The sequence below is a fragment of the Etheostoma spectabile genome, chromosome 23 (assembly GCF_008692095.1).
Source record: "Etheostoma spectabile isolate EspeVRDwgs_2016 chromosome 23, UIUC_Espe_1.0, whole genome shotgun sequence".
Classification (NCBI taxonomy): domain Eukaryota; kingdom Metazoa; phylum Chordata; class Actinopteri; order Perciformes; family Percidae; genus Etheostoma; species Etheostoma spectabile.
The window spans coordinates 23653261-23667718 of NC_045755.1; the positions used below are offsets into that span (position 1 = coordinate 23653261).

Genomic DNA, 14458 nt, shown 5'->3' on the forward strand with positions numbered 1-14458 from the left:
TGTTTTTAAGGCCCAAAACGTTACTATTTTCTTCATTTTCACAGTTTTCATGAGCTACCTTTCTTTAGAACTCTCTAAATACTTGCTGTACCAAAGTGTGGTGCTGCTCAGCAAAAGACACAGTTAGAGACGAGCTGGTGAACATGGATGATTTAGCAGGTAAATAGGGTTAGGGTTGTAGTGCAGCCGGAGCGTACCAGAATGTACGGAATAGTGGCCAAAGCTATTTTGATGGGAGACAAGCAGGAAGTAAGGTCATGTTGTAACATGTGCAGAATGTGGCTTGGCATTGGTTTGCTGAACTAAGCAGCGACGTCCATGAAAAAGACATTGCTTGGATGGCAGCACATTCGCTCCAAAGTTACTCCAAAACTTCATGCACCTTTCAGCATTAATGGTGCCTTCACAGATGTGCAAGTTACCCATGCCATGGGCAATAACACACCCAGTACAATCACAGATTCTGGCTTTTGAACTTTGCCCTGATAACAATATGGATAGTCCTTTATCTCTTTGACCCGGAGGACATGATGTCCATGATTTCCAAAAATAATTTAAAATGTGGACTTGTCAGACCACAGCACACTTTCCACTTTGCGTCAGTCCATCTCAGATGAGCTCGGGCCCAGAGAAGCCAGTGGCATTACTGGGTGTTTTTGATAGATGTCTATCACTTTGCATGGAAGAGTTTTACCTTGCACTTGTAGATGTAGCGATGGACTGTGTTAACTGACAATGGATTTCCAAAGTGTTCCTGAGCCATGTGGTAATAATGTCCTTTACGTAATGATGCTGGTTTTTAATGCAGTGCCGTCTGAGGGATGTCATGGGCATTCAATGTTGGTTTTCAGTCTTGCCAGCTTACGTGCAGAGATTTCTGAATTATGGACTGGGAACAAAAAAGTTATTTTGAAAGTTCTTTCAAAAATGAAAGCCTTAACATGAATCCAGGGTATCTGGGTGTATCTGGTGTCATGTCTAGAAAGTTCCATAGATGTGCACAGGCCCGGGGGAAGTGAGGGGCTGATGGAACAGAATAAAAACTACTGAGGCAGCCGTCGAGACACTGAGATGGAACGGCAGGTTCAAACTACAGGGGGGCTCGAAAGTTTGGGCACCCGAGGTAAGAATTTGTAGTAATGTGCATAAATAAGCCAAGAAAAGATGGAAAAAAGTCCAAAAGGCATCACATGACAGACTAGACATTCGTATAATATGTCACAAAAAGTTAGATTTTATTTCCATTATTTACACTTTCCAAATGAAAACAAATAAATGGCATCAGCAAAAGTTTGGGCCCCCTGCAGAGTTATTACCTTGTACTGCCCCCGCCCCTTTGGCAAGTATCACAGTTTGGAAACGCTTCTTGTAGCCAGCCAAGAGTCTTTAATTCTTGTTTGATGTATCTTCGCCCATTCGCCCATCATTTATGTTGAGGTCAGGAGATTGTGAAGGCCATGGCAAAACCTTCAGTTTACGCCTCTTGATGTAATCCACCGTGGAGTTTGAGGTGGGTTTAGGATCATTATCCATTTGTAGAAGCCATCCTCTCTTTAACTTCAGCTTTTTCACAGACGGCATCAAGTTAGCGTCCAAAATTTGCTGGAATTTGATTGAATCCATTTCTCCTTCTGCTCGTGAAATGTTCCCAATTCTAGGAAATGACAGACTTGGTTTGAATGTGAAAACTAAGTGTCAACAAACAACAGAGTCACTCAATTCTCATTGGCCGGGCATTGCCATTAGTCGCCTGGTACACGCCTGGCTGCGTCATGTGAGGAGCCATCATTAATTTTCATTTAGGCCACAGACAGACATGCTGCTGAGTCCTTTGTAGTAAGTATTCTTCAGGACAAGTAATAAGTTCAAGAATGGGAACATATCAGTTATTTTAGTGACACCTGTGTTGCTTGTTTATGAAGTTAATAATATGGCCTAATTAGATCTTCCAGTGCTTTCTGGTGATAATAATAAAAAAGGTGGGGGCACATCATTGGGGTGAAGGGGCCCGATAAAACAATCAACCGACAGAAAGATGAGGCTCAGTCAAAGAAAAGTAAAAAAAGACGTTTTCCACATCAAACGGGACAGTTGGGGACAATGGCGAGGTTTGTGGCTGGTTTATGACAGCATACTCATAAATCCTTTGAGAAAAAACATTGGCTGGTAAAAAGCCTGTGTGGCTGGTGGCCAAAAAAGTTAACTTCAGGCCCTGCTGACAACCATATGGTACTACAAAGAAAAACTGCATTACACAATGTCGTCTTTAGCAAGTTTAAAGAGGCAAAGTTCATGTGAATGCTACAGCATGGTGTATTAATGAGCAGAGCTAAAACTGAAGATCCAAACTCATCTCCCTATAGATCAGGGATTGGTGGGCTAAATGATCATTTACTTTGTTGTGTATAGTGGGCATTGTTAGACACAAACAGTCAGGTCCCGGGAGATCTAATCTGCCTCTCTGTTAACGTCTTACAGCCCATTAGTGGATCCTAAAGGCGGTGTGCTGAACCCCTCTGGACAGGAAGTTCTTTCACACCTGTATGGGTTAGTCAGGTGATGCCATCTCGACCAATGAGGTGTCTGCAATTAGAGGTGTGAAGACAAACAAGAGTCAGTATGAACCCATCAACAAGTGATGCAATCATTACTGAACAGGACTGTTTTTTCAGTTGATATTGTGTCTAACATGAGTACAATCATGTATTTTATCGAAATTGTCTAAATCTTTAATAACAAAAAGGGATTCAATTAGCATGTGTAATGTGAGAGGGGTCGCTGCTAGTCCCAAATCCACAGAGAATTATCTCCCGACTCTGCAACTCCTCTAATATCTAGAGAGGGTTTTTGACTCACTGTTTTCTTGGTTTTTAAGGCCCAAAACCTTCATGTTTTGCTCACTCTCACAGTATCATCAGCGCCCTTTTTTAGTACTCTCTAAAAACTCAGCAGCAAATAGATGAAGTTAGAGACTAGCTGGTGAATATAGTAGAGGATTTAGCAGGTAAAGAGAGTTAGGGCTGTAGAACGGCCGGAGCGCATCCGAAGGTGCAGGAAGTAAGTTCACGAAGTATAAGAGCGCTGAATTCTGAAAAAGATGGCAGGTTGGGGTGTTGGATGGGTCAAACTAACAAATGGATCAAACAGAGGACTCATATGTTGTTATAAAGTTAATTAGTGGGACCCCTGGTTAGATCAATTGGTTTGGCACGCGACCATAAAACAAGGTTTATTCCTGAAGTCCGGGGTTTAACTTAACCTGTAGCAAGTGTCCAGCCTGTCTTCCTTCTCTCTCCTCTAGCTGTCCTGGTGAATAAATTCCGAGATGAGCTTCTCTCCATGATGAAGCTCTTGTTGTCCGTGGCGTTGTGGAGGAGACTTAAAGGATATTGGGGATGTTTAGGTAAACTGACTGGATACTCTCGCCGTTTCTCTCCTTCGTGGTTGTGCAACCGGCTTGTGGCTTGCTTGAAAAAATACCTGGGGCGTATCTTTATCGGAGCGGAGAGCCGATTCAAGGGGACGCCCCCGCTACTGGTGGACCACCAAGCATTGACTTGAATGGCCGTGATCGCTTGTGTGGCTCGCAGCGCCTCACGAAGGCTGCGCAGACGCGCCTGGTGAAAAATACCGGCAACTTTCACCTGGCTGGTCGGCAGTGGGCTGTCACCATATTTAAGTTAGATATGATTGTGTCATGAGAAAGCTTTGCATCAGATTAAAATCATCACATGAATACAAATGGAAAATGGTGTTTATCCTGTTTCCTCACACATACGGGAAGTTTACTCGATTCCAGGTGCAATTTGACATTCACTTCCACCAGAGTTCAATCCAATTCAACTTGGTCACTCAAAACTGTGATCTTGGACCTCCAGGGTGCTGGGATTTTCCCTTTCATTGAGGACATGTCGACCGTGTGATGGCCTCACTAGCAGCCACACATGGCAACAACAACTCACGGTGATAACTCTTTTCTTGTGTGCACATTACACATTATACAGAATGAATAACTGGACACACGCTTTAGTTCTACAAACAGTTTTATTAGTTATTTGACATAGTTTTCTATTTGGGTGCACACATTTAGTTAACTTTGTCAATTTAGCTAATTTCAGGTTTAAGTTACATTCTGTGAAATTAATACCTTTTCTTTTTAATTGGCCAGTTCCTGGCGAGTTGCCACTGGGGCGTTGTTGGCTGACAGACAAAAGGACCTAAATAATTCTAAGCTATTTAAATGGGGAATAGATAATTGGACTGTACCATGTTTTTCCTATATCATGGGGGTGGCAGAGTATTTAATTTTTGAGTTGTGTTTGTTTCTTTACTAGTTATACTTATAGTTAGTTATGATTATTTGATTTATCCTTAGTTCATATTAGGTAGCCTTGGTTTAATATAGGTTGTAGTTATTGTGGTTTGGCTATTTAATGTGTTTGTCTACCCCCCATAATTTTTGTTTTGTATTTTTTTCCAACCTCTATTTATTTTTTGAGTAATGCAGCGTGGAGGATGGAGTGGAAGAGGAAATCGTGGGGAGTCTCAGAAACAACAGACTGTACAAGAGGAGCAAGCAGATGGCACTGACATGGGAGCTTCAGGAGGACTCACAGGCACAGAGGGTGAAGAAAGCAGAGATCCAACGATGGTGGACCTGGCTACCATTCTTTGTGCCCACATGGGCCAACAAGAGGCCCATGACGCTTAACTGAGGGAGGAGTCTGCACGACAGGAGCAGTGGTTTAGGGCATTACAACGTCCATTCCAACTGCTGTAGCTTGAGGTGCAAGCTTGCACTTCCCCAATTCCAGAGAACACATCAACAGCTCTAGACTCAGATGAACCTGTGCCCCAAGTCCAAACAGAACTGGCACAAGAGTGTGTTCCATCCCCGGCCTCATCAGGTAATTTTCAGTTCCCCTTAAAACCCAGATTGGAGAAATTAACAGACCATGATGTTATTGAACATATCCTTATAACTGTTGAGAGGATAGCAGTAGCATGTCACCGGCCTAGGTCTGACTGGGTTTTGCGCCTTATTCCATTGCTTACTGGTAAGGCGAGTGGGGCCTAGAATATGCTCATGATTATGACTGTGTTAAAGATCCCCTTCTAAAGAAATATGACATTAACCCAGACACCTACAGGCAGAGAATCCATTCAACAGATATTAATCCTGGTGAAAGTCCAAAGGAGCTGTATGTTAGACTGAAGGAGCTGTATGGGAAGTGGATCCAACCAAAAGGTAAAACTGTTAAAGCTGATGGTGAAATTGTTATCTTGGAGCAGTATTTGCGGATGCCATCTCCTGAGCTGCAGGTATGGATCAGGGAACACGAACGGCTGCAGAGGCTGTGTTACTGGCTGATGTGTTTGTGGCTGCAAGAAGGAAAGAACACCCGTGGAGCTACACTGAAAAAAGTGAAACTACTGTGTCATTCATTTAAAGTGCATTTTTACATTGGACTTAGTGAAAATCATGGTTTCTGGTTTGAACCTGTTTTGTTCAGTTTAACTTCAAGCAAAAAACGAACCAGCTAGACCAACTTAAAGAAACAGTTTTACTTAAATTGTGTTTTCACTTCAATCTGGAGGTATTCATGTCATGTGACCACATGACGTCACATTAGCTTGCTCCCTGCTCGTGATTTTGCCGTCCGCGGTCCGCCATTACCCGCTTCGAACGTGAAGACCGTCCCTGGCCCAGGACATCGCTTTTAGATAAGGTCAGTATCACAAATTGTGTTATTTTGCCAGAATACGAGTTGTTTTAATTTGCATTTATGTTTAGTAGCAGAATTGATAACTTGAAAACTTGAAAAAACTTACTTTACAGACAACTGTGTTTGTGCACGTGTTAGCTAAAGCTAGCTAAACCAGGCTATTGCAATGCCAAATGTTGCCTCTGTTTCACAAATGCAACATTAGTTTTGTTAATATTATTTGACTATATGATTTAAGTGTAGTGTGATAAGTGTCGTTTTTCTGTAGTGCTTACATAAACTATAACGCTAGCTCCTTTCTCACATGTACCGCAATCATGAACTAGCTACATTAATCTAGACATTGACAGCAGTAGCTATAATATTAATGTTATATGAGAAGGCAAATTTCCAAATCTGTTGGAACAGAGTTTGTGTAATGTTCGATAGATATGTGAATGGAGCAGTTTTTTTTTGTTTAGCACAACTTTGTAAATTAGCTCTTTGGAGTACATAGCTAACGGCAAAAGAGGGGCGAGTCTGGACATGTTTCAGCGAGGGCGGGGCTGCTCACCCCGCTACACACGGGCTGACAGTAGAGCAGAGAACAAGGTGAAACTACGCGGACACATTTTAAAGAAGTCTTAAACAAACCAAAATAACTAAGTAACTATTGATTACAACTGTTTTGCCAGATTTGGCGTTGGTTCCCCTGCCCCGTCTCTCCTCCACTGCCGACATGATTAGCCTACTGTCAGTTTGTTTAGTGCTTACAACGTAACGTTTATTGTTGAGTCTGAAGTTATTTTAGACATTCACCCCTATTTAATAATCAGAAGGCAATTTAACGTCTGTTTCATGTCTGATGAAATGCACCCCAGTAACTTTTCACAGGTATGTGTCCCTCTACCAGCAAAAGAGTGTGGAATAGATAGGATTGTTTAGTGATTGCAGTTATGCGTTAATGAAATGTATTGAACTATAAACAGTGAGATTAAATTACCCCTCCTAGCTGCACCTGCAGTTGAACTGTGGATTGATTGCAATTTATCGCAGTATGACAAAAAAGTTGTCACATTGCTTATTTTTAAAGTAGTTAATGCATAATGTGATACTGCGATGCAGAGTTGTAGTGAAAATATAGAATAGACAGATACACAGGTGCAGTGAGTGGGTAAGGGGAGAGCAACTGATATAAAAGCCATCATTTTCGAGTGTCATTGGGTGAAACTCTGTAGCTTTGCATTCAGGCATGTTGACTGGTGTAACAGGGACACAGGGCTGCTTGTCATCATACATTTTTACCCCACAATCCCATGTGGGATAATACAGCAGACAAAACTAAAATGTGAAATCTCACCTTTTCCTTTGTGTTTCCAGATTTGCTGCGGTTCCTTTGAAATTTCATTGCTCTTATTGCTGAATTTGGTGAGTCCCAAAGTAAAAAATGAACATTATTTTTATTTATGTTTAAATAGGAATGACTAACACTAGAGAATATCTTTAAAATGATCACAGAGAAATCATTGATAATATATACAAATTACATGACAGTCAGAAAATGTGATCAAAGTTTCTCTTCATGTCAGTATTTCATTTTTAAAGGTATTATTACATTTGGAAAATTGCAAATACAAATAACCCCAAATCAAAACTAATCAAGAAGTTATCACCCAATTTAGTGTAAGTTTTATTTTACTACACAGTATAAATCAATAATTAAAATGGTAAGTAATGTAATGCAGATTAAATTTTCCTTAAATGAGAGTATTGATTACTTGTGTCAAAAAAAATTAACTAAAACCTATTTGCTTAATTTAATACTAGTAAAATTAAATTAATAACATCTTGCTTTAAATGGCACTTATTTCCTGCTGAAGTATTGAAAACAAACATAACTTTTTACAAATTAAATGCAATTATACCATGGTTTTTTTTCTTTCCTAGTCCTCCAATGAATGTGGAAATGCAAAGACTGTGGTACTTCTGTTTCACGAAGATCTGAGCTCCTTAAACACTATAAACTTGAACACAGACATTATGGACGCCACCATTCCTATGCATGCATCTACTTCAACTGTCCTTGTACCTGCAAGACTTGGAAGGGACTTTTAAACCACTTGTATAGAAGTCATCAGCCCTCTTCACAACCTGAACTGACCACATTTAAATGTCTCTTATGCAATTGTAATCAACGTTCCACTTTGAAAGACTATTTTCAACATATAGTACAGCATCTGAAAAACAGTGAAACAGTTCATTGTGTATTTCAGGGGTGTTCATACACAACAAATATTTATGGTTCATTTCGGACTCATAGAAGCAGAAATCATAAGAATTGTACGGTAAATGACTTGAAGCCTGGAATTCTTGAGAAACAGGGGTCAAGCTCAGATAATTCTGTTGAAAGTCTTATTTCTGACAGTAACCTGGTTGATAGTGTTGGTACTGAGCTCTCACAGGATTTACATACAGAAAACCTAACAGATTTTAGTTTTGATGATCAGGTGTTAAAGGATTTGCCGCGTAATGTTGAGCTCAAAGTTGCCTCTCTCTTACTGAAGCTAGAACATATTTATCTTGTTTCTAGTGTGGCTGTTGATGAACTTTTGCAAGAGTTTGACTATTTAATAAGAACTGCTTCATTCCCTCTTATCCATCAAACCATAGCTCAGCACTTACAGAATGTTAACTGTCAAGTAGATAAAACTGTTCTGCAAGAGCTAGCATCTACTCTTTGTAAGTCAAATCCCTTTTCAGCTTCATTTGGTGGTCATGGCCCACTTTCCACTGCTTGGAAGCGAAAATCGTACTACAAAAAACATTTTGATATTGTAGAACCTACAGAATATGTACTTGACTCCCAAAACAGAACATCTTTTCAGTATGTCTCTATACTAAAATCTTTACAGCAGATCCTAAGTTGTGAAACGTTTTTGGAAAAAGCAATCAACTTAAAATCTCACCATCAAATTCAATCAGATCAAATTCAATATAAATCCATTTATGATGGTATTAATTACAAAGAAAACTTACAATTATCAAAGGAGTGTGCTATATCACTTATATTGTATGTAGATGATTTTGAGATCTGTAATCCCCTCGGGACCTCCAGAAAAAAACATCAAATCTGTGGAGTATATTGGACATTGGGGAACTTACCTGCTAGTTTCCACTCAGCGCTGTCTAATATATATTTGGCTGCGCTTATTCGTAGTGAAGATGTTAAGTGCTATGGTTATGACAGTGTACTGAAACCCTTAGTAGATGATCTTATTACATTGGAACAAGAAGGGCTGTTTATTTCCAAATTAGGTAAAAGCGTTAAAGGGTTTGTTCATTGTATAGTAGCAGACAATCTTGGGGCACATGGCATTGCAGGTTTTGTAGAAAGTTTTTCAGGTAAATATGTTTGCAGATTCTGTACAGCAGAAAATGTAGATATTCAAACAAAAGAAGTCAATTCAGGTGTTTTCTGTGCAAGAAGCAAGGACAATCATACTTCTCATCTTAAAGCTATTGAAGAAAATTCATTGTCTAGCCATTTTGGTGTAAAGAAAAAGTGTGTGCTGTCAGAAAATCTGTCATATTTTAGTGTGACACAGAGTTTCCCCCCAGATATTGCCCATGATATATTTGAAGGAATTGTCCCTGTTGAGATTGCTCTTTGTCTTAAAGTGTTAATTTCTAAAAAATATTTTACACTAGCCAATTTGAACGAAGCAATAACAACATTTCCATTGAAGTGGACTGATAAGGCAAACCGTCCGCATGCTGTACCCCCCTCCTACGCTACAAGGAAAACAATTGGAGGAAACGTACACGAGAATTGGAGCCTTTTGAGATTTCTTCCTCATTTGGTCGGAACCAGAGTACCTTCAACTGAACCAGCATGGCATGTGCTCTGTGAATTAAAGGACATTGTAGAACTTGTTGTTGCACCTTTTCACACTGAGGACTCCATTTCTTATCTTGACTTCAAGATATCTGAACACAGGGCAGTGTTCCAAGAAGTTTTCCCCAATGAAAGAATTCTGCCAAAACATCATTATTTAGAACATTATCCATGGTTGATACGCCAGTTTGGACCCCTTGTTGCTCTTTGGACTATAAGATTTGAGGCAAAACATAGCTTCTTCAAAAGAGTAATCCGTCATACAAACTGTTACAAAAATGTACTGTATTCATTAGCTCAAAGGCACCAATTTCAGACTGCATATAATCTGCACATGTGCAAATTCTCTAAGCCACCTTTGGAGGTTGCTGATGTTTCAACACTTCCCCTTGATGTTATCAATGAGGATATTGCACTGGCTGTGAAACAGAAGTACCCACATATGGACACTGTAGACTTTGCAAAAAGTGTATCCTACAACAACTTCAACTATAGGATTGGAATGGTGGTAGCCCATGGGTCACTGTCTGGACTTTCAGAGTTTTGTGAAATTGTTCACATGATTGTTCTACAAGAGACACTAATTTTCATTGTTAAAAAATTGAATGCCTGGTACCTGGAACATTATCGATCTTATGCCTTGGTCATGTCTTCTACACAACTAAGGCTTGTTGGGGTACATGAGCTGACAGATCCTTACCCTCTGGCTTACTACATGGTTGGAGGACAGCGCCTCATCTCTCTGAAGAGATACATACACGCATAAGGTTGTATATGGGTGTGGGTTTAAAAGTGAAACATTTTATTTATTTTATGAATGTCTTATTTATTTGTCAGACAATGCACCCTATTTTCTAAGAATGTCCCCTAAACCTTTAGTTACCCCTTATGTCATTCTAATCTGATAAAATGGGAATATTTTTTATTGTCGTATCTGTGCAATACACTAAAGCGTTATTTAATTCATAGAAATTAAAACTGTGGTGTGCATCATATAGTTTGCTAAATAGTTCCTTGTTAAACTATAGAACAGTGGTCGGCAGTAGGCGGCAGCAGTAATATCTGGCCCGCAGCCAGATTGCTTTGATAGCTGAAAGATTTAAAATAAATTGATAGCGGCTGGTGCTGAAACATCAGTTAATCACTTAATCACTTCCTCTTTAGTGATTGTGCCTCCAAAATAAAACCGCAAGAAGGTTTTTGCCAGACTTATTTGCTGACCCCTGCTATAGATTATATAGGATCCTGTGTATAATAATTGTTAGTTGGGATCTGTTATTCAGGGGCAGTTTCATTATATTTCAGAAATGTTAACTATAATTTTAATTTATAATTTTCTACTCTTTAATGATCCCCTATGGGGAAATTACAACTATACACAAAATAAACAGCTCAGCTTCTAAATACCACACCAAATGAAAACAAAGCATCTGCACTTACAACGAATTGGCACTTTTGCATGTGAAATAAATCCTCAAAGGCCTGCTTGAATACTGTGCAAAAGTTAGTCGTGGCTATTTTAATTTCTACTTTCCATACAGGCATGTCACTAATGAAAAATACATTGTTGTTTTATTATTTAAAAATTAGACTAAGAAAGCATATGGCCTTAGCGGTTTGACTTAAATATTCAGAATTTCCTAAAATTAATATTGACTGTGTAAACCAGAATTGTCAAATAGCAAGTTGTTAATCAATAATTTGTGAATGTGAATTTAATGTAAGTTATGGACAATTTTTTACTACAATTAATACTGTTTTGTTCTTGTTTTGACTAGATTTTTGGATGGGCAGACATGGCAGTCAAAAGGCCAGCCAAGTTGCGGGTTATTCTGAATCCTGATGACACCAGAAAGCTAATTCTGCCTGATGGAATTCCAGAGTCAATGGAGCAGCTTATGGATGAAGTCAAGAACGTGTGTGGGCTAAGTGGCAATTTTAGACTGCAGTACCAAGACAGAGACTTTGGAGATGCACTAGTTAACTTGACATCTACTGCAGAACTTGAAGATTTGGCAACTATCAAGGTCATCCCAGTAACTGATGAGTGTAGCCAAGTTATTACTCTCACGGTCTGTGATGAAATAGTGTCTTCTCAGTCAGATGACACAGAGCTCCTGTCCACACCTTCTAGCTCTGTCTCTACAAGAACCCAGATGTGGCCACGTGAGTTTCTTATACCAACATTCTCTTATGACTCTGAGCTACAGTTAGAAAAGGGAAATGCTGTGTTTAGGTCAAACAACACAAGGTTGACCCTGAGTTCAAAAACAAAGTCAGATATTTTGGAAAAGTTAGCAGAAGAGATATTCAAGTTCAAAGCCTACCCAACAGATGCTGACTTCAGTGACGTCGCTGAAGCCCTAATCAAGAAACACCCATGCCTCTCTGAACCTGGCTCATACAACCGCTGCTACGGGTGGAAGCAGCGACTAAAGACAAAAATGGGCAACTACCGAACTCAGCTGAAGGGCCTTGGGTGTTCTGAAGTACTTGCAAATTCACTAAAGTCTAAAGCGCCAGAGGATGGATTTGCAGCAAAAAACATAAAGAGACCTAAGAGAGGAGAGGCCAACCACATACCTGACATTCCAAATGGAGAAACCCCAGACAAATTGGAAAATGAGAGACTGTCCCTTTTAACTGAAGCAACAAAACGCAACAATCGTGCAGTGATAAAGGCCAAAATGGACAAGACTTTTTCTCTGCGGAGACAGGACATTTTGGCAAAGGAATCAGAAGTGGAAGAGCTGAAGGAGAGATGGCCTGCATTGTTCACAATGGATGAGGCAAGTAACGTTTGAGTGGTGCAAACCTGTCACCTTTGGCAAAATTCGCTGTTTTGAAACCAAAATAGGTCATTTATGCAATTCATGTAGATCTGATGAGTTTTTCAGCAGAGGAGGGCTTGGACGCCAAAGAACTGATTGTTCGGCTTGGTAGCATTGCATTTCTTCCTGTATTTTAACATTAAATTTAGCTATACTTTTTAGCTAGTTGAAGGTGGACCGCAACAAATAAATCAATGTATAGGAAACACAGAAACAGGAAATTGAATCAAAATGCATGTTTTGGCACCTGATGTCTGACTCAAGATATCACACACTAATGTATTTACATTTGTTGTTCTTTCTCTTTTAAAGATCAATGCTGAGTTTATGAGAATAACAACTGTTCCACTTCAACCGCGATTCCTGGCTTCCTTGGACAAGCACCACAGCAAGCTGATAGAGATCATCAGAAAAAAAGGAGGAGTTGTCAGAGAGAAGACCCGAAATACACTGAATGTTCTTGATCAGGTATGAACTTCCTCAAAATATCTAAATGTATTACTGACAACACATATATATTGGGGTGGCAGTCGCTCAGTCTATAAGTACTTGGCTGGAAATCGGCGGGTCGCCGGTTTGCGTCTAGCTCGGACCAGAGATAGGGAGTGTGGACTGGTAGCTGGAGAGATGCCAGTTCACCTCCTGGGCACTGCCCAAGGTGGCATTGAGCAAGCCCATGAAGCCCCCTCGCTCTGCCATCTCTCTATATATATATGTGTGTGTGTGTGTGTGTGTGTGTGTGTGTGTGTGTGTGTGTGTAATATACTAGCATTAACAACAGAGTGAAAAAACATTGAAGAACATCGTAGTCTTTTTCAGTCTTTTTAATATTGGTCTGCTTAATAATGCATTGTGTGTGTTTGCACTCTCACCTAGAGCCTCGATGTGAATCAAAAAAGGGAGTGTCTGCTGAAATGCCTTATTATGTACCTTGGTGAAGATGTGGACAAGCTTATCAAGGAGTATCTGGTAAGTACTTGCATTGCATTTATTATTTAATCATTAGATAAGGTGAAACGTATATTTAAACTTTCAAGTTCATAAACATGGTTTTAGGTCCCATGAAAATACTGGTGCATATATGTGCATTTGCCTAAATCTTCCATATCTGTTCAGGCATCATGGTGCCCACATTAAGCTGGTACTCCCCCGCAAGTAACAGATATGTAGCCTAGGTTGGACTAGCTGGGACCATCCACGGTTAATCCCTCTGTAGCTGTAACAATCAAAGTGATTTGAACTGCCTTTATTGAGAAAGTACTTTATCTTTGAAATGCCATTACTCATGGGGAACTTGTCAGCCTTATGGTCCATCAGGGGAAATGTGTTGTCCACACTTTTTTGTCAAAGCATATATTATGACTTTATTAAGATATATATTATTTACTAGTACCAATTAAGGTTGGGCAGATAGATGATTCTATCGTCCATCCCAATGTTTCAATGTAGACATCTTCCGAAGGACATTTTGTAGACATCACCCAACCCTAGTACCAATGTGTTAGTTTTAAAATCAAGTTGCTTTGAGAAAAATATTTAGAAGTGACATTAGGTATCTGTTAGCAAGTTATTACATTTTCTTACTACTAGATCTTGAATTTGTTTTTTGGAGATTGAATTCGGAGAATGTTTGTGTACATATTGTTTTATATAGACACATCGGACACTGATTTCCTCAAAATAACTGTCTTGTCTTTTTCTATAATCAGGTTGTTCAGAAGGATGAAGCTCAAACAGAAGTTGAGAGATCTACAATGGCAGTGTTTGTCTTCAGGGAAGATGAGGATCCTCTCCAGCCACCACATGACATTGGGATTGTCATTGAAGGTGTGGAGGTCCTTCATGAGTTGCCATCAGTCCCACATGCATGTGCCATGTTGTTTGGCCTCATCTATGCTCTAAACTTGAGCTATCCAAGCGAGCTCAAATACACGTTTGATGCACTGCAGAAAATATTTATGGAGATAGAACCAAAGAAAATGACACGCAGAGTGTGCAGTCTGAGTGTCAAGCTTTAAATGTTGCAT

The 14458-nt window shown here is 39.7% G+C and overlaps 1 protein-coding gene across 1 annotated transcript; it reads left to right on the forward strand.

Moving 5' to 3' along the window:
- Positions 1 to 8223: 8223 nt before the first annotated feature.
- On the forward strand, positions 8224 to 12404 carry LOC116673485 (uncharacterized). The gene is made up of 2 exons (XM_032505841.1): positions 8224 to 10367; positions 11379 to 12404. Exon 2 carries the CDS (start codon positions 11397 to 11399, stop codon positions 12402 to 12404), a length of 1008 nt encoding a protein of 335 aa, XP_032361732.1. The 5' UTR covers positions 8224 to 10367; positions 11379 to 11396.
- Positions 12405 to 14458: the final 2054 nt, after the last annotated feature.